The sequence below is a fragment of the Bos taurus genome, chromosome 3, assembly GCF_002263795.3.
Source record: "Bos taurus isolate L1 Dominette 01449 registration number 42190680 breed Hereford chromosome 3, ARS-UCD2.0, whole genome shotgun sequence".
NCBI lineage: Eukaryota > Metazoa > Chordata > Mammalia > Artiodactyla > Bovidae > Bos > Bos taurus.
Genome location: NC_037330.1, coordinates 34459302 through 34480347, shown reverse-complemented (window position 1 = coordinate 34480347; position 21046 = coordinate 34459302). Strand labels below are relative to the sequence as shown.

At 36.7% G+C, this 21046-nt stretch overlaps 1 protein-coding gene across 6 annotated transcripts in view; it reads left to right on the top strand.

The window, feature by feature from the left end:
• GPSM2 (G protein signaling modulator 2) overlaps positions 1-21046 on the top strand; it is an 86814-nt gene that overhangs the window by 38436 nt on the left and 27332 nt on the right. For 4 of the 6 annotated variants that reach the window (XM_059883900.1, NM_001192355.1, XM_059883898.1 and 1 more), the window contains 1 exon segment: positions 13104-13406. The exons of 1 other annotated variant lie outside the window; for it this stretch is intronic. In XM_059883900.1, the coding sequence (XP_059739883.1) occupies positions 13351-13406 (56 nt within the window). In that variant the 5' untranslated portion in view covers positions 13104-13350. 6 annotated transcript variants of the gene reach the window in all.

Below are 21046 nucleotides of genomic sequence, written 5' to 3'. Positions count from 1 at the left end.
ATATATATGACAGTTATCAGTTAATGCTAAAACTATATGTAACAGTATAGATAGATATAGATACACAGATGCATATAATCTGAAATTATGTTTAATTCACAGTATTACACAACACTTATATTATTGGTAGAAAATATGTTGAATAAAGAATCAGACCTTTTTTGCATTGCCTTATTTTTTTATCCCCTAGCAATTTCTCCTTAATTTTGCCACTGAATCATCACAGTTTTTAACAGTGTTTAAATCTCATTGGTACTTTACAAATTTTAATCTAAGAAATATTAATCTCTCATTCTATTCCCCCCATTCCCATCCTTCCCCATTTATCAAGTTTTATCTGATTTAAAATTATCTTAAGTTTGATATCTTTTTGTTTCTTGTGAACATAGCACTTACCAAGCACAAGTTTAATATAAATATTCCATTTATTTCATCTCTGAAGTATGACTCTTACAGTCCAGTTCATCAGTTACTGTGCATATTGCTACTGTTCCACCTATCCTCATAAGTGGAAGTCTTGTAAGCAGCTGTCACTGTTTGACCTTTGCCCCTCTTCAAGCCATAGGGCATTATTTTCATTTTTCTGTAGGTACTCTTAGCTAGGTTACTTAATCAAGTACCTAGTGTTTCTTGATCCTGACTTCACTTTCTTTAGGCACTAATTTCTCATGTTAGTCTTATTCTGATGGCAGAATAATTTTTCTTTGACTGGCTCAACACCTGCCACACTGAAATCAAGCTCTGAACTCTTGTTGGACTTTGCTTACTATAGCTTTTGGTTTTTCTTACACACTGAATACTCTAAGTAAACTTCCTGCTTTTACCTTCCTACTCTGAATTTTTCATGCATTGTTCCTTATATTTGCCATCCTGTTGCCTCTATATCGTTCAGATAAAATGTAACTAGAAATAGATGGTTGGATCAGATGATAAGCCATATTTAGGCCATCTACAAATAAATTAGTGTATATTTCACAGTTCAGTTCAGTTCAGCCAGTCAGTCGTGTCCAACGCTTTGCGACCCCATGAATCACAGCATGCCAGGCCTCCCTGCCCATCACCAACTCCTGCAGTTCACTCAGACTCAACGTCCATAAAGTCAGTGATGCCATCCAGCCATTTCATCCTCTGTCATCCCCTTCTCCTCCTGCCCCCAATCCCTCCCAGCATCAGAGTCTTTTCCAATGAGTCAACTCTTCGCTTGAGGTGGCCAGAGTACTGGAGTTTCAGCTTTAGCATCTTTTCTTCCAAAGAACACCCAGGGCTGATCTCCTTTAGAATGGACTGGTTGGATCTCCTTGCAGTCCAAGGGACTCTCAAGAGTCTTCTCCAACACCATAGTTCAAAAACATCAATTCTTCGACGCTCAGCCTTCTTCACGGTCCAACTCTCACATCCACACATGACCACTGGAAAAACCATAGCCTTGACTAGACGGGCCTCTGTTGGCAAAGTAATGTCTCTGCTTTTGAATATGCTATCTAGGTTGATCATAACTTTTCTTCCAAGGAGTAAGCATCTTTTAATTTCATGGCTGCAGTCACCATCTGCAATGATTTTGGAGCCCAAAAAAATAAAGTCTGACACTGTTTCCCCATCTATTTCCCATGAAGTGATGGGACCAGATGCCAACTGGTTTAAGCCAACTTTTTCACTCTCCTCTTTCACTTTCATCAAGAGGCTTTTTAGTTCCTCTTCACTTTCTGCCATAAGGGTGGTGTCATCTGCATATCTAAGGTTATTGGTATTTCTCCTGGCAATCTTGATTCCAGCTTGTGCTTCTTCCAGTCCAGCGTTTCTCATGATGTACTCTGCATAGAAGTTAAATAAGCAGGGTGACAATATACAGCCTTGACAGACTCCTTTTCCTATTTGGAACCAGTCTGTTGTTCCATGTCCAGTTCTAACTGTTGCTTCCTGACCTGCATACAGGTTTCTCAAGAGGCAGGTCAGGTGGTCTGGTATTCCCATCTCTTTCAGAATTTCCCACAGTTTATTGTGATCCACACTGTCAAAGGCTTTGGTATAGTCAATAAAGCAGAAATAGATGTTTTTCTGGAACTCTCTTGCTTTTTCCATGATCCAGTGGATGTTGGCAATTTGATCTCTGGTTCCTCTGCCTTTTCTAACACCAGCTTGAACATCTGGAAGTTCATGGTTCATGTATTGCTGAAGTCTGGCTTGGAGAATTTTGAGCATTACTTTACTAGCATGTGAGATGAGTGCAACTGTGCGGTAGTTTGAGCATTCTTTGGCATTGCCTTTCTTTGGGATGGGAATGAAAACTGACCTTTTCCAGTCCTGTGGCCACTGCTGAGTTTCCCAAATTTGCTGGCATATTGAGTGCAGCACTTTCACAGCATCATCTTTCAGGACTTGAAATAGCTCCACTGGAATTCCATAACCTCCACTAGCTTTGTTCATAGTGATGCTTCCTAAGGCCCACTTGACTTCACATTCCAGGATGTCTGACTCTAGGTGAGTGATCATACCATCATGATTATCTTGGTTGTTAAAATCTTTTTTGTATAGTTCTTCTGTGTATTCTTGCCACCTCTTCTTAACATCTGCTTCTGTTAGGTCCCTACCATTTCTGTCCTTTATCGAGCCCATCTTTGCATGAAATGTTCCCTTGGTATCTCTAATTTTCTTGAAGAGATCGCTAGTCTTTCCCATTCTGTTGTTTTCCTCTATTTCTTTGCACTGATTGCTGAGAAAGGCTTTCTTATCTCTTCTTGCTATTCTTTGGAACTCTGCATTCAGATGCTTATATCTTTCCTTTTCTCCTTTGCTTTTCACTTCTCTTCTTTTCACAGCTATTTGTAAGGCCTCCCCAGACAGCCATTTTGCTCTTTTGCATTTCTTTTCCATGGGGATGGTCTTGGTCCCTGTCTACTGTACAATGTCACGAACCTCAGTCCATAGTTCATCAGGCACTTTATCTATCAGATCTAGTCCCTTAAATCTATTTCTCACTTCCACTATATAATCATAAGGGATTTGATTTAGGTCGTACCTGAATGGTCTAGTGGTTTTCCCCACTTTCTTCCATTTCAGTCTGAATTTGGCAATAAGGAGCTCATGATCTGAGCCACAGTCAGCTCCCGGTCTTGTTTTTGCTGTCTGTATAGAGCTTCTCCATCTTTGGCTGCAAAGAATATACTTACAGATACCTAATTTGACAGAAAATAGTTTACCTAAGGTAGTTACTTGAGTTTATTTTATAAGTGGATGTTTCGGCATCCTACTTTGCTACCCCATTAGCACTATGATGTATATTATTGCTCTAACCTGTACCCTGAATTCTAAAGTGGAAGAATTTTATTTAAATATGTCCTTCATTCTTCCTCAATATTTATTCCAGTTCCAATTTATAAACAGCTACTACGTCTGATTTGAAACATTACAACTGAAAGGGATTTGGGGAATTTGAATATTGTACTTTAGAGGGAATTATTAAGATAAGAGAAGTTTAAAGAATTTAAATTATCAAACCTGGAGGCAAGAAAAGTAAGTTATATTTATTATCGAATGGGTTTTACTAGTATATAGAGATACATGAATGAAAGAATCAGACCAAAAGTTATTGGCATTTAGGTTACAGTCAGGAGTAGATAGTTTAAATGAATCGAAATGTGTGTGTGTTAGTTGCTCAGTCACGTCCAACTCTTTGCGACCCCATGGACTGTAGCCCACCAGCCTCTTCTGGCCATGGGATTCTCCAGGTAAGAATACTGGAGTGGGTACCATTGCCTTCTCCAGTAAATCAAAATAAGGACAAAAAATAGACAGTTAACTCTTGAAAACTGTGGAGGTGTGGGGTGCTGACCCCTTGTGCAGTGGAAAATCCATTAATAATTTTACATTTGGCCCCTCTGTATCCATGGTTCTACATCTGTGAAGTGAAGGGAAGGGAAAGTTGCTCAGTCATTTCCGACTCTTTGTGACCCCACGGACTATACAATCCATGGAATTCTCCAGTCCAGGATACTGGAGTGGGTAGCCTTTCCCTTCTCCAGGGAATCTTCCCAAGTCAGGGATTGAACCCAGGTCTCCCACATTGCAGGCAGATTCTTTACCAGCTGAGCCACAAGGGAAGCCTAAGAATACTGGAGTGGGTATCTTATCCCTTCTCCAACAGTGTGGATTGTATAGTACTATAGCATGTATTTATTGAAAAAAGTTCCCCTATAAGTGGACCTGTGGAGTTCAGACCCATTCAAAAAGATCAGCTGTAATTGTAACTGTCTATCCCCTGTTTTTCCTAGTCACCTAGTTTGAAGATACTTTGTTGCCAGTGGAGTATAACAAGTCTGGGATTTATTGTTTACTCTGATTGCATACCTTGGATAGTGTCTAGAAGTCTGACTGGGTATGTAACTGGGGAGTCTGCCTGTTTTGACTTCCTAATCAGGTAATTAGACATGAGGCAGTCTACATGCTTCTGTCAGGTTCTAGGATATGGAAAGTACTTATTGCTTTCTCTTTATCTATAGTCAGACCAAAAAATGCTGTAAGTTAACAATTTTATTAGCAGTGTGGTTTTTGGAGCATTGCTGTTAAACGTGGGAGGTGCTTTTAAGGGCATATGTGTTCTTTGTAAATTATTAGTTGTAAGTCTTAATGGAGAGTGGAAGTTAAACTTGATGACTTCTTAATATTCTTTCAAACCTGTAATTTCCATTCCATTTCCTGGTCCTGTCATTAAATTTTCTTATCTTAATGAAAAATTTATGATTTAATATTATTGTAAATTTTATTAGTGTTGTACTAGTAATATATAAAAATATGCAGTGAGTTTGTTAACTCCATGTGGAGCATGAATGAACATATTGTTAATAAACTGGTTAGAGATTTTTGCAACATGAATCATGGAATAAAGAATTACTTGTTTGTTCAAGAAAGTAGAGTGGGGCAAAGATAGCCTCTTCAATAAGTGGCGTAGGGAAAACTGGACAGCTACATGCAAAAGAATGAAATTAGAACACTTCCTAACACCATACACAAAGATAAACTCAAAATGAATTAAAGGCCTAAATGTAAGACCAGAAACTATAAAACTCTTAGAGGAAAACATAAGCAGAACACTCAATGACATAAATCAAAGCAAGACCTTCTATGACCCACCTCCTAGAGTAATGGAAATAAAAACAAAAATAAAGAAGTGGTACTACCTGATTAAACTTAAAAAAGCATTTGCACAGCAAAGGAAACTACAAACATGGTGAGAAAACAGCCCTCAGAATGGGAGAAAATAATAGCAAAGGAAACAACTGACAAAGAATTAATTTCCAAAATACACAAGCAGTTCATACAGTTCAATATCAGAAAAACAAACAACCCAATCAAAAAGTGGGAAAAAGACCTAAACAGACATTTCTCCAAAGAAGAAATACAGATGTCTAACAAATGAAAAGATGCTCAACATGGCTTATTATTAGAGAACTGCAAATCAAAACTACAATGAGATACCACCTCACACCAGTCAGAGTAGCCATCATCAAAAAGTCTACAAACAGTAAATGCTGGAGAGAGTGTGGAGAAAAGGGAACCCCCTTGCATTGCTGGTAGGAATATAAACTGATGCAGCCACTATGGAAGACAGGATGGAGAGTCCTTAAAAAACTAGGAATAAAACCACCATATGACCACCATACGACCTGACAATCTCATTTCTAGGCATATACCCTGAGGAAACCCAAACTGAGAAAGACACATGTTCCCCAGTGTTCACTGCAGCACTATTTACAATAGCTAGAACATGGAAGCAACCTAGATGTCCATTGACAGATGACTGGATAAAGAAGCTGTGGTACATATACACAATGGAATACTACTCAGCCATAAAAAGGAACACATTTGAGTCATTTCTAGTGAGGTGGACGAATCTAGAGCCTATTATATAGAGTGAACTCAGAAGTATAAATATCATGTACTGACACATATATATGGAATCTAGAAAGATGGTACTGATGAATTTATTTTCAGGGCAGCAGTGGAGAAACAGACAGAAAACAGACTTAAGGACATGGGGTGGGGGGCGGGGGGAGAAGGGAGAGGGTGAGTTGTATAGAGAGAGTAACATGGAAATTTACAATACCATAAGTGAAATAGATAGCCAATGGGAATTTGCTGTATGACTCAGGGAACTCAAGCAGGGGCTCTGCGACAGTCTAGAAAGGTGGGATGGGGAGGGAGATGGAAGGGAGATTCAGGAGGGAGGTGTACCTATGGCTGATTCTGGTTGATGTGTGACAGAAAACCACAAAATTCTGTAAAGCAAATATCCTTCAATTAAAAAAATGAAGTGGCAAAAAAAAAAAAAGAATTACTTGTTTGTTCAGTGACTAAATGTAAGATAAATACCACTTAATTGTTACAGAGATTGAATTTAAGAGTAACTTTTGGGGGATACTCTCCCATTGAAAATAGTAAAACCATTTATAAATTGTCTTGGTAAAGTGGTGAAATACATTCTTTTACAGTTCTGTATGCAGTCCTAATCAAGTAAGGTATTATGCAGCTCCATTTATATACGTCTGTTAATTTAATTAATACTTATTTTTTAATAAGTATGAAGTTAACTTTTTTAATACTTGGTGAGCTTGGGGATTTCATTATGATACCACGGCTGGAAAAATATTTCAATTAAATTGTAATTTAACTTAATTCTAATACGTCACCTTCTGCCCCATACTATAAATAACCTAAACCTCAAAGTGGTAGTGGAAAACAGTTTAATTGACAGTTTAGCTGTTGTGTAATTTAAATGCACTTGGGAGCTGTTGCTCTGAATACACTAATTCTCTTAATGTGTCTGCATGCCATGTCGCTTCAGTCATGTCTGACTCTTTGCAACCCTGTGGACCATAGCCTGCCAGGCTCTTCTGTCCATGGGATTCTCCAGGCAAGAATACTGGAGTGGGTTGCCATACCCTCCTCCAGGGAATCTTCCTGACCTAGGGATTGAACCTGTGTTTCTAATGTCTCCTACAGTGGCAGGTGGTTCTATACCACAAGCACCAGCTGGGAAGCCCAGTTTCCTAAATGTTTTTTATTAAAGAAAAAAAGTACAATGAATTCTAAACAAAAGGAAAAAGAGGAGATTTGTTGGTTTAATAACCATTACCCATCTTTTCCTCCTTTCTTAAGATACTGCTTCATTTGTTGGCCAGGAGAGAGGATAAGAGGAATAATATTTTGTGTTTCTTATATGCCACTTTGGTTATTAATATGAAAACCTCATTCGCTCTAGGAAGTCCCTCTAGACTAATCCTTTCTACCTTGCTCCACCTGCTCTGTTCCCTACTATCCTCTCTAATTATAGTTAATTAACAAAGCAGTGAATGTGTATTAGTTAGAGTCTAGTTTATATTATAGCTGAAATACTTAGAAGGATGTTATGTGGAAAAGGAGTTAGGCTTTACTGGATGCCAGTAGAAGGGAGAAATGGGTAGAAATGGAAAGATTGCTCAAAATATGGAATAGCTTGCTAAAAGGACTATTCAAAATTAGGATTAGCTGCCTTGTAACCTTTCTGGGAATGTGGTAGTAATATGTTGGACTAGCTCACCTATGGGGTTGTTTATAACACTGGATTCCAGGAATACATACACACTCACACAGACACACATATGTATAATTTTGTTTATGTAAGCACATATATCTTATTTTTACCTTGTTTCTCTTAACTGTTACCTTAAAGGTTGTAGTTTAATTTCCTTTTTGATTCCATTGTTGATCCATTGAGGTTTTTCAGTAGCATATTGTTTAATCTCCATGTAATTATTTTTTTCCTCATTTCTTCTTCTGTGGTTAATTTCTGATTTCATGGTGTTATGGTCAGAAAGGATGCTTGAGTTAATTTCTGTACTCTTAAATTTGTTGAGGCTTCTTTTATGCCCTGGTATGTGATCAGTCCTGGAAAATGTTCCATATGCACTTGAAAAGAATCTATATTCTGGTTTTTTGGATGTCTTGTCCTGAAAATATCAATTAAGTCTAACTGTTCTGTTACATTATTGAGTATCTCTGTTGCCATGTTGATTCTCTGAATGAAAGATCTGTCCACTGAAGTGAGTAGTGTGTTGAAAAGTCTCCTACTATTATTGTATTCCTATTCATTTTTCCCTTTATATCTATTAGTATTTGTTTTACGTATTGGGCACTCCCTTATTAGATGCATATATGTTTAATTCTTTTTTAACACCAAAAACATTTTGTATTGGGGTATAGCTGATTAACAATGTTCTGGTGGTTTCAGGTGAACAGCAAAGAGACTCAGTCATACATATACATGTATCTGTTCCCCCTCAAACCCCCGACTCATCCAAGCTGGCACAGAACATTGAGCAGAGTTCCATGTGCTATACAATAGGTCTTTGTTGGTTATCCATTTTAAATACAGCGGTGCTTACTTGACTTTCCCAAAGTCCCTAACTGTCCCTTCCCCCTGGCAACCATAAGTTGATTTTCTAAGTCCATAAGTCTCTTTCTGTTTTGTAAATAAGTTCATTTGCATGATTTCTTTTAGATTCCTTATGTAAGGAATGTCATATGATATATCTCTTCACTGACTTACTTCACTCAGTATGGCATTCTCTAGGTCCATCCATGTTGCTTCAAAAGACCCTATTTCATTCTTTATAATGGCTCAGTAGTAGTCTAGTCTATTGTATATGTATTGCATATCTTCTTTATCCATTCTTGTGTCAACAGACATTTAGGTTGCTTCCATGTCTTGGGTATTATAAACAGAGCTGCAGTGAACATTGGGGTGCATGTATCTTTCTGGGCCATGTTTTTCTCTGGATATATGCCCAGGAGTGGGATTGTAGAGTCATGTGGTAGCTCTGTTTTTTAGTTTTTTAAGGAAAATCCGTACTGTTCTCCGTAGTGGCTATACCAATTTACATTCCTGCCAACTGTGCCAGAGGGTTTCTTTGTCCCCACACCCTCTCCAGCATTTGTTGTTTGTGGATTTTTTGATGATAGCCATTCTGACTGGTGTGAGGTGATATCTCATGGTAGTTTTGATTTGCATTTCTTTGAACACTAGTGATGTTGAACATTTTTCATGTACCTATTGGCTATCTTTATGTCCTCTTTGCAGAAATGTCTATTCAGGTCTGCCCATTTTTTGAGTGGGTTGTTTGTATCGATGCTAGTAAGCCTAATAAGCTGTAAATTTTGGAGACTTAATTCCTTATTGGTCACATCATTTGCAAATGTTTTCTCCCAATCTGTGGGCTCTCTTTTCATTTTGTCTATCATTTCCTTTATTGTGCAAAAGCTTTTGAGTTTAAGTAGGTCCCATTTGTTTATTTTTGCATTTATTTCCATTATTCTGGGACATGGATTAAAAAGATGTTGCTGTGATTTATGTCAGAGTATTCTGACTATGTTTTCCCCTAGGAGTTTTATAGCGTCCAGTCTCACATTTACGTCTTTAATCCATTTTGAGCTTTTTTGTGTGTATGGACTTAAGGAATGATCTAATTTCATTTTTTTTTTTAACATGTGGCTGTCCAGTTTTCCCAGCACCATTTGTTGAAGAGACTCTTTCCAACATTGTGTAGTCTTGACTCCTTTGTCATAGATTAATTGACCATAGGTGCATGGGCTATTTCTGGGTTTTCTATCCTGTTCTGTTGTCTATATTTCTATTTTTGTACTGGTTACATACTGTTTTGATGACTGTAGCTTTGTAGTATAGTTGGAGGTCATGGAGCCTGATTCTTCCAGCTCCGTTTTTCTTTTAAAGATTGCTTTGGCTATTTGGGGTCTTCTGTGTCTCCATACAAATTTTGAGATTTTTTTGTATGTTAGTTCTATGAAAAAATGCCATTGGTAATTTGATAGAGATTACATTGAGTCCGTAGATTGCCTTGGGTAGTATAATCATTTTTACAACATTGATTCTTCCAATCCATGAACATGGTATATCTTTCCATCTGTTTATGTCATCTTCAAGTTCTTTCATCAGCATCTTATAGTTTTCACAGTACAGGTTTTCAGTTGTCTGAAACAGAGTTTTCAGTTGTCTCCTTCAGTTCAGTTCAGTCACTCAGTTGTGTGCAACTCCATGGACTGCAGCACGCAAGGCTTCCCTGTCTGTCACCAACTCCCAGAGCTTGCTCAAACTCATGTCCATCGAGTCAGTGATGCCATCCAATCATCTCATCCTCTGTCATCCCCTTCTCCTCCTGCCTTCAGTTTTTCCCAGCATCAGGGTCTTTTCCAGTGAGTCAGTTCTTCGCATCAGATAGCCAGAGTTTGGGAGCTTCAGCTTCAGCATCAGTCCTTCCAATGAATATTCAGGACTGATTACCTTTATGAATGACTGGTTTGATCTCCTTGCAGTCCAAGGGACTCTCAAGAGTCTTCTCCAACACCACAGTTCAAAAGCATCAATTCTTTGGTGCTTTTTTTATGGAATACTCTCACTTCCATACATGACTACTGGAAAAACCATAGCTTTGACTAGACAGACCTTTGTTGGCAAAGTAGCGTCTCTCTTTTTAATATGCTGTCTAGGTTGGTCATAGCTTTTCTTCCAAGGAGCAAGCATCTTTTAATTTAATGGCTGCAATTACATTCTGCAGTGATTTTGGAGCCCAAGAAAAGAAAGTCTGTCACTGTTTCCAGTGTCCAGTCCCATCACTTCATGGCAATTAGATGGGAAAACAATGGATACAGGTTTATTATATATGGCCTTATTATGTTGAGTTATGTACCCTCCATGCCCACTTTTGGAGAAGGCAATGGTAACCCACTCCAGTACTCTTGCCTGGAAAATCCCATGGACGGAGGAGCCTGGTAGGCTGCAGTCCATGGGGTCGCTAGGAGTCGGACACAACTGAGTGACTTCACTTTCCCTTTTCACTTTCATGCATTGGAGGAGGAAATGGCAACCCACTCCAGTGTTCTTGCCTGGAAAGTCCCAGGGACAGGGGAGCCTGGTGGGCTGCCCTATGGGGTCGCACAGAGTCAGACACGACTGAAGCGACTTGGCAGCATGCCCACTGTCTGGAGAGCTTTTTTATTTTTATCATAAAAAGTAATTTTCTTTTTCTGTGGTATCTTTATCTGGTTTTGGTATCAGGGTGATGGTATCTGGTTTTGGTATCAGGGTGATGGTGGCTTCATAAAATGAGTTGGGAAGTTTTCCTTCCTCTGTGATTTTTTGGAAAAGTTTCAGAAGGATAGTTGTTAACTGTTCTCTAAATGTTTGATGGGTTTCCTTGGTGGCTCAGCTGGTAATGAATCCACCTGCAATGTGGGAGACCTGGGTTTGATCCCTGAGTTGGGAAGATCCCCTGGAGGAGGGCATGGCAACCACTCTAATATTCTGGCCTGGAGAATTCCATGGACTGTATAGTCCATGGGGTCACAAGGAATAAAATGTTTGATAAAATTGGCCTGGGAAGCTGTGAGGTCCTGGACTTTTGTTTGTTGGGAGGTTTTTAATAATAGTTTCACTTTTAATGCTTGTGATTGGTCTGTTCATATTTTCTATTTTTTCCTGGTTCACAGTCTATGGAGACTGTACCTTTATAAGAATTTGTCCATTTCTTCCAGGTTGTCCATTTTATTGGCATATAATTGTTCATAGTAGTCTCATGACCCTTGGAATTTCTATGGGGTGAGTTGTAACTTCTCATTTTTCATTTCTAATTCTACTGATTTGAGTCTTCTCCCTTTTTTCCTTGATAAGTCTAGCTAAAGGTTTATCAATTTTATCTTTTCAAAGAACCAGCTTTTAGTTTCATTGATCTTTGCGATTGTTCTCTTTGTCTCTATTTCATTTATTTCAGCTCTAATCTTTATGATTTCCTTCCTTCTACTAACTTGAGGTTTTGTTTGTTCTTCTTTCTCTAGTTGTTTTAGATGCAAGTTTAGCTTGTTTATTTGATGTTTTTCTTGTTTCTTGAGGTAAGATTGTATTATTATAAACTTCCCTCTTATAACTGCTTTTGCTGGATGTATATATGTTGACGAGTGTAAAATCCTCTTCTTGTATTGATCCTTTTATCACCATATAGCATCCTTCTTTATCTTTATGGTTTTTGGTTTAAAGTTATTTTGTCTGAGTATAGCAACTCTTGCTTTCTTGTCATTTTTGTTTCCATGAGATATCCTTTTCCATCCCTTTACTTTCAATCTATAAGTCTACTCTGCCTTAAAGTGGGTCTCTTGTTGGCAGCATATTGTAGTCTGTTGTTTTAATCCAGACTGCCATTCCATCTTTTGATTGGAGCATTTAGTTCATTGACATTTAATGTAGTTATTGATAGATATGTATTTATGCCATTTTAAACATTGTTTTCCCGTTGATTTTTGTATTTCTTCTTTGTCCCTTTTTCTTTTTGCTTTTCATTTTGTGGTTTGATGATTTTTTCTTGTATTATACTTATGTTCTCTTTCTTTTGGTTTCTGTGAATCTATTGTATGTTTTTGATTTGTGGTTACCCTGTTTTTCAAGTATGTTAACCCTTTCGTACATCTACTTGCCTTAGACTGGTAGTCATACAGGCTCAGATACATTCCAGGGGGAAAAAGATCTACATTTTCTTACTCCCCTCGCCCACATTTTACGATTTTGATGTCCTCTTTTACATCTTCATATTCATCCTTTTGCTGTTCATTGTGGGTATAATCGCTTTCAGAGAAAATTTTAAAATCAGCACAAATATCTTCTTTGAAGAAGTAAATTTATAGAGTTTAGGACTGACTTGTTCAAATGAGTTGTTGAATTTTCATTTTATTTGTTAATGGTAGTTTTTTAAATCTTAAAATATTACAATTTTAAGATACTAGTATTATATCTATTCTTTTATATTTGTAATGGAAAATATTACATAAAATTATTGTATTTTAAACCAATTTAAAAAATTAAAAAGTGCATGTCTCAAGTAAATATCATATGTTTACATCCTTATTTAGAAGCCCTCTGTTGATTAAGCCCTTTGCTGTTTTTCTGCCATAGTTGACATGACAGCAGTCTGTGAAATTAGCTGTGTGATTATGTACAGCTTGGAATTACTTTAGGTTGTTCTTTGAAAATAGGACTTCAAGCAAAACATCTTGTATTCCTTTTGCAGAAATGTTGCTGAAGTGCTGCTGAAAGGGCCAGAGATGCAAGGATTTGGGACACATTTTGAACCTTTAAGCTGTCTGACATTGACCTCCTTTCATTATTAATAAAGAAGAAGCAGGAGCTTAGGATGTATTAACACCAACTCATTAATATACTAACCGGACAATGTTCTGCAGCAATTCTACATTGTAGAGCTGGATTGGCACAAAATAAAATAATTTCTTAGTATACCCAGCTTATAATATGACTCGATGGAGGAAAATTTGATAAACATGAGAGAAGACCATTCTTTTCATGTTCGTTACAGGTAAGACTGCTGCTTTCTTAGTGGATAATTTTAATATTTATTTAAACATGTGTTTAACTCTGATCATTTGAAATTTAAATATGAAAATATACTAGCCATAGTTAGTATCTCCTTTAAACAGTGTTTTCTTTTTGTTGTGGTTGTAGTAAGTTTTTATATCCTTTCTATAGGGAAATGGTAGTAGAGAACAATTATATTCTATAGTTTGTTTGCTAATGTTCTGTGGAAGAGTTTATGATTAGTTATTTTAAACTCTGTTACTCTTTTTATAATGCAGATATTAAAGTGAAATATATTTCTAAATCTTCGAGGGTAGAAGATAGATTTTGTAGTGTGGTTGGCTGAACAACCTAATTTTTGTTACAATTTTTAAATAGTGATCTTTTATAAATGAGCTTTTAAGAAAAGGGGTGTTAATGTTGGAATGGGTGGGTACTTTCTAAACATGATAAACTAATAATCAGTTTAATATTTAGTGGTAAAATATTAATGACATTTCTAAGACATTTAGGAGCAAAGCAAGAATATGTATATCGTCATTATTTAACATTTATTTTGGAAGTTATGCTCATTGTTCTTAACTGTAAAATAAACACAAATATTAGAATGGAAGACTTAATTATCAGGTGATTAGATATTAATAGATTCCTTATCAAAACTGTTGAGTTAATATTAAATAAACATCAGAACTTCTAGCTTTGAATAGCGTTCTTATCCCTAATGAGTGAAGATGTTTGATACCAAACCTTAGGTATCTTAGCACTTGCATAGGAAAGAATGAGATTTACTGTCATTGGCTTTGGAGCAGATGGTTCATGTTAGGGCATGGTGCCAAGAAAGTTTATCTAGGTAAGCTGAGGGCATTTTTATTGCAAATTTAAAAGTTTCAAATGAAAGAAAATGGAAGACATTCAATATAATTTAAATGAATTTTTAATAGAAATGCTCTTGCTCTACCCTCTGGGGCATAGTTCCAGAAACCTCTGTGTCTAGTGTGAAGTCTTGCCAGTTTTACTTCCTAAATGCTGCTCAGATTCATCTATCCATCTGGCTTCTCTCCACCACTGTGAAAGTTCAGGCCCCCATCATATTCCTTCCAGACTCCCTCCATTCTCCATTCTGGCCTCTTGGAATCTCTTTTAAATTTTCCTCCAGAGGGCTCAGTCTGCAGATACAGAGTTAATCATGCAACCTCTGCATAATCTCTTTGGTGGCTTCTAGTCACTTGCAGGGTAGGGCCATGCTTAATGTAGTACACAGGAGCTTGCATTACCAGGCCTCTACGTGTTCCTTCATCCTTACTTCCTGCATTCCCTCACCTTGTTCCTTGTATGTGACTCAGTGCCCTTGTTCGTGCTACACCCTATGACCTGAATGCCCTTCCTACTTTATTGGTTTAGCTAATTCTACTCCATATCTAGGAATTCAGCTCAAAAATATTCTTCTGGAAACTGTTTTTGAACTCCATATTTTAAGTGCCCTCTCTGTGCTCAAATATCCTGTGCATCTCTCTCTCTTAGCACTAACTATATTAAAATTCAGTGTACCTGTTTATATGTGTTTGTCTCCTCCTCCTTTGCCACTCCCTACTTTGACTATTGGCTCCCTTTGGGCAGCCATGATGCCTAGCTTGTTGTCTGGCACCGCATTTGATGGAATGTCCTTTGAATTTCATTGGATATAACCATCAAATGAACTTGATGGTTCACTCTTGAAAATGTTTAATAAGACATGTAGTAAGATGTTTATCTGTCTTGCTAAATAGTTTCAAGTGTGGCTTACTTTTTTAAAAAATTTCTTTTTAATTGAAGGATAATTGCTTTACAATATTGTGGTGGTTTCTGCCATACATCAACATGAGTCAACCATAGGTATACCTATGTCCCCTTCTTCTTGAACTTCCCTCCCACTTCCTACCACATCCCCCCCAAATAGGTTGTTACAGAGGCCTGGTTTGAGTTCCCTAAGTCATTCAGCGAATTCCCATTGCCTATCTGTTTTACATATGGTAGTGTATATATTTCCATGTTTTTAATATTGTAACAATTGATGAGGAGTGGATTATACCTGTGCCTATAGGAAGATCTTAGATTTATTGTTTTTCATGATATAGCATAGGTCAAACATGGTTATATATTGATACAAGACTTCACCTATAAAAGAAATGTAAAACTTTTAACTATTTTTAGTAAGACTACACCAAACAAATCTCTGGTTTTGTCAGTCCTGTGAAATTAGCATTCTGTATATGACTGGATTAGTATATAACTGCAGGTAATAGTTTGTATCCCGTTTTTAGATGTCATGTCCTTGTATAGGTTATTTTTCTATTCTGGTAAACACTTAGCATGTGCTGTTGCATCCGTCTGGTTCTTTCATCGAGGTCCTCGTCTGTCCCTGGAGGAGCTTCTGTGGTACGGTGTGTTTGTAAATTTTGACATGGAATAATTCTTCAGATACTAAGAAACCTCCTAAGAGATATCAGAATGCTTTATGAAATATTTTGCAACTTATTTATGAAGGTAGAGAGAAATGGAGACTGACAGAAAAATGGGATTTGTTTCTAAACTTTTTAAAAGTGTTCAACTGATTTTAAATAACTGCCATTAAATTTTTAGGATTGATAATAGTACTGTGATTGTATTTTTTGAAAATGACTCCATATCTTTTAGAAGTACATACCAAAATATTTACAAATGAAATTCTATGTTTTCTAGAATCTACTTCAAAAGTTGCAGAGTGAGGGTGGAGGTAAAGATGAAATATATATTGATAATGTATCATATATTGGTAATTGTTGATGTAGAAAGGTAGATATATCAGGTTCATTATATTAATTTCTCTAGTTTTGTATTTCTTTGTTTAGCTTGTTATATACTTGTTTAAGTATAACAAAGAAATATAAGTAAATATTTTTATTTACTTATATAATTATACTGTTTACTTATATAATTTATAAGTAAATTATATAAGTAAAAAATATAAGTAAACAAAGAAATTTCCTTGTTTATACTTGTTACTTTGAAGAAAAACATTTCAATACTTTAATATAAAAATTAGGCTATTGCAATTAAGTTGTGAAGGAATGCAATTTTAGTATTGACTTTCAATTTTGCTAGATAAATATAATTATTAATAATATTCTTTCTGAAGAATAGTTTGAGGTAATGTGGAGTGGTGGAAAGAACACTGGATTTGGAGACAAAGACAGGATTTCACCTCTCAGCTTTGCCATCATATGATCTTAAGCAGGTCACTGAGCATCATTTTCTCCTTCTATAATAATTCCCATCTCCCAGCATCATTTTGAGGATGAAATTTGTTATAATGTGTAGAATAATCACTTTTAAAACCAAGTTACTGATCAGAATTTAAATTTAATGCAAGATAGTTTTACGCTTTCCCTTTGACAAAGTAAACTAGAATAACTTGATATATGTGGTAGACTGGACAGATGAAAATTGTTTATGGCAGCTAGGACTGGTGATAAAAAATCTATGCCCAATTAAAACACGTGGAAGGTAGAACTAGGGGCTACAGTGAGCCAGTCGACAGCCACAGGAGACAGCACAGTGGAGAAGGTGCAGGGCACTCTTGCTTTGATCTTAAGTCCTGAATCCCAGCATTTATTCTTAATTAGTATATAAGTCTTTGAAGGGAAGTCAGATTTGGACAGAACTGGCTATTAATTTTTTTAATATAGCATCAAGATTTTAATCCTCTTTTGCTTTCATTGATACACTGTAAACACAAGAAACCAGAAAGAAGAAAGTAAAGAAAAAAATCAAGTTGTAGGAGAAAAGTGAAAAATAATAAAATATAAAAGTTTAAATAAGTTGAAATGATGTGAGATTGTGCAAAGATGAAGATTTAAAGCTGTAATGTTCAATCTGTTGACAAAAATGTAAACATTTCAGTCAAGATAGTAGTGCTGTCTTTATACTTACTAGAAATGTACTTTTTTTTTAATTATATAATTCAGTGGGCCATTAGGAAGAATGAAAAGAAAACTTTATATGTGGGATATATTTTAATGGACAGATATTTTCCTGGCTTGTCTTCTAGTCTTCGTATGTTCTTTGTTTTCAACCCAACTGGTAAACAGATGAAGTAATTCTATTCTCTCATAGAGACAGAGAGGATATGAAATTACTTTCTCTGTTACTATTTAATGATCTTCTAAAAAATTTATAAACCAACCTTCCTTCGCTATTTTGCAATTAGCTATATTTGAGGTGTTGGAGACTTTGCCAGAACATTGACTTCTTTTCCAATAAAGCATATCGGAACTATACTGTATGTCAAAATAAACTCATAAGCTAGAGAGTTGGAGCTTTATTTTGAGCATTTGTTACTGAAATAATTTTCTAAGGTAGATTGTCCTGTAGGGCACTCTCACCTTTAAGGACGGCGGTGTAGCCAGCAGGATTCCAGGTAGCTATCACTGTTTCCAATGAGAATTATGTAAAATACCTTTTAGAAAATTTGTAATTCTTAGGATGCCATTCAGCCTTATAGTTAAGTTTTGTGAGATGCAACAGCATTTGGATTGATGGTTCCATTATAATGTTGTATAAATTTAAGTTCAGAACATCAAATATTTGTGGTGAAGATATATATTTGAAGAAGGTGCTTCTCTGTTCTATATGGATATACTGTTATTAACTTCCAATTTTTACACATCCTATATATGAATAGTTCTGACAAAAAAGTTAATCACTAGTCAATCTTAGAAGGAAAGGGAAATTATTTGTGCTAACCGGAGGATTATAACCCTGGAGACAGTCTTTCAGAAAGCTTTAAGGACTACTCTGCCTGAGAAGTCAAGGCACAGTAATACAAGTTTTTGAGACAAGGAGAGTTTTACATCCAAGTAGCATGTTGACAGTTTACATCATCCAACAAGGTGAGTAGTGGACTATTGTGACACCTTACAGGATTGAGAAAAAAGTTTTCTCTTAAGGAGCTATGTGCTAGCTCCAGGAATAATTGCCTTCTGGGGGTAGGGGGCAAGTAGGCGTTCCCGTGTCTTCTGGGGGATCCGGTTAATGTGTCATGCAGATACACAGTGCACGAGGCAGTGACTCAAATGGCAGAGAAGTTTTTATGTTAATTTTTTTTGTCCTGCTTTAAAAATAAATTTGCTTCAATAGCCTCGTCTTTTATTAATTTCCTGGCCAGCAACCTAATCATCCTGGGTTGATGGTTCCGCAGGTGACGACAGTGTGTCTCTCTCCCTGGGTGAAGCCGTGCGCCATCATTAGGATTCTATCGTATGGTGACATGTAATTTTTTAAACCACTACTCTGTTGATGGGTGTTTAAACTGTTTGTGGATTTTCGCTTCTGTGACCATCCTTTTAAATTTGTATTGATGTAGCTTTAAAATAAACTCCTAGTGGTGAAATTGCTCAACATATAATTTTTTCCATAATTGGTATTATGCTTAAAATTTGTTAATAGAAACAGTAATGTATTTTATGTGTAAAAATGTCTTTTCCAATTTTTCCCCCATGGTAATTCTTAGAAGTTCAGTGGTTTCAGTATTTAGGCAAATAAAGATAACTAGCTCAAGTACCACGTCTGGCAAAAGAAGCCTTTGATAAAACCACATTTTTACATATTAATCTTTTGCTGACTCATTTCTCTTCACACATGTGATACACCAGTAACCTCATAAGACCTTAAACAAAAGTAATCTTTTTTCTTTTATGAATTCTTTCATATTCAAAAATAAAGGGAAGTTTTCACTTGTAAAAGACAAAAATAGGCTTTATTAATTTGAAGTGACCTATAAAGAAATATAAAACAGCAATTTAAGATTTCTAGTAAACTAATTTATTTTTCTATGTGCTTTATCTTTCCCCACCCCATTCCTAGTCTAATGTTAAAGCAAAATACTAAAAAGAGGTTAACTTGCATTATTTTACCTTGATTTATAAAGTGAGGGTGAAGTCACTAGTCTAACTGTGAATAAGCAGTTTAGCCTTTGGCTAAATTATTAAAAAAAAAAAAGACACTTGGATATAAAACTTAAAAATTACCTCTCAGAGATGACTACTTTCATCTACTTATTCTGAGCGAGAATTCTGCTTTGAACCTTTGGCTCTGTTAGTCTAGATTTTTCATCTAGCTTCATCTGATTTATTTTCCACTCTTACAACCCTATTTTAATTTATGACTCTAAGGATCCTTGAAATTTTATAGGCTAAAAGACAGCACCTGAAGAAATGTATTAATTGATCTCAATGAGTTTAGGGTGAGTGGTGGTTTAATTCACATTTCCTGTTACAGGAGTGATTCTCAACCCTGTCTTGTACATTGGAATTACCTGGGAGCTTTTAAACAATTCTGAGGGCATACCTCATGCCCAGGGGAGTGGGACCCAGAGTTGAATTTTAACAAGTGCTCCATGTGAGCTCCACTATTGTGCAGCCGGGATCAAGAACCACCACTCCTGTAGTATTGCTCAAAGACAATTTTAGTAAGAAGTAATTTAGTGCTGCTCTAAAAATTAAAATGCTTGATGAGCTAAATCAGAGTCTTCCAAAGGGTGGTGGTATACCACTGGTAGTACCTAAATTTATTTTACTCACTTTTTTTTTTTAATTGGAGGCTAATTACTTTACAATATTGTGGTGGTTTTTGCCATACATTCACATGAATCAGCCATGGGTGTACATGTGTTCCCCATCATGAACCTCCCACCCATCTCCCTCCCCATCCCATCCCTCATCCCAGTGCACCAGCCCTGAGCACCCTGTCTTAATAGTTACATATTTGTTTTGATGTGCATTAGAAAAGTGAGTATCACATCAAACTCAATTTCATGGATACTGCTTTAGATGAAGCTAGATTTTTTTTTTTTTTTTTAATGTGCTGTGCTTAGTCACTGAGTCGTGTCCTACTCTCCACAACCACATGGACTGCAACCCACCAGGCCCCTCTGTCCATGGGGATTCTCCAGGCGAGAATACTGGAGTGGGTTGCCATGCCCTCCTCCAGGGGACCTTCCCAACCCGGGACTGAACCCACGTCTCCTGCATTGCAGGCGGATTCTTTACTGTCTGAGCCACCAGAGAAGGCAGTTAATGGCACGTGCCAATTGAAAGGAATTTGCCAAATACAGAAATACATTTAAGTGAATGGCAGAAATCATGAAAATGTTGAAGACCCACTATGGCAACTTTGGTGAAGAGCACCTACTAAAGTGTAGGATTGGAATTGGAAGTATTGGTGTTTTTTCTCTTAGATATATTTATAGTAACTTAATTCTTCTGGCTTTTAAAATTTAGTGACAGACTTTGAGAATTAGAATTTCTGCAAATCTTTAAATCATTGCTTTATAACATAAGGTTTCTTAACACTTCTTTCATGGAAATGTACCTCGTACCTGAAGATATTTTGCTCTTCTATTTTTCTACAGTATAGGTGATCCTGTGGTGGTAAGACAAGGAAGGAGTGTGTGTGTGTGTGTGCACATGCGCGTGCGCGTGCCTGCATGCATATGAGAGTTCACCTGAGTATGACATAGAGATGTGTGGTTGGAGGGGCTGAGTAGATCACCTGCATACCTGGATAGAGAAGAGTATTACTTAAAGGCCTTCTCCTCCACAGGCATTCCTTTTCTCCCCAAACTCC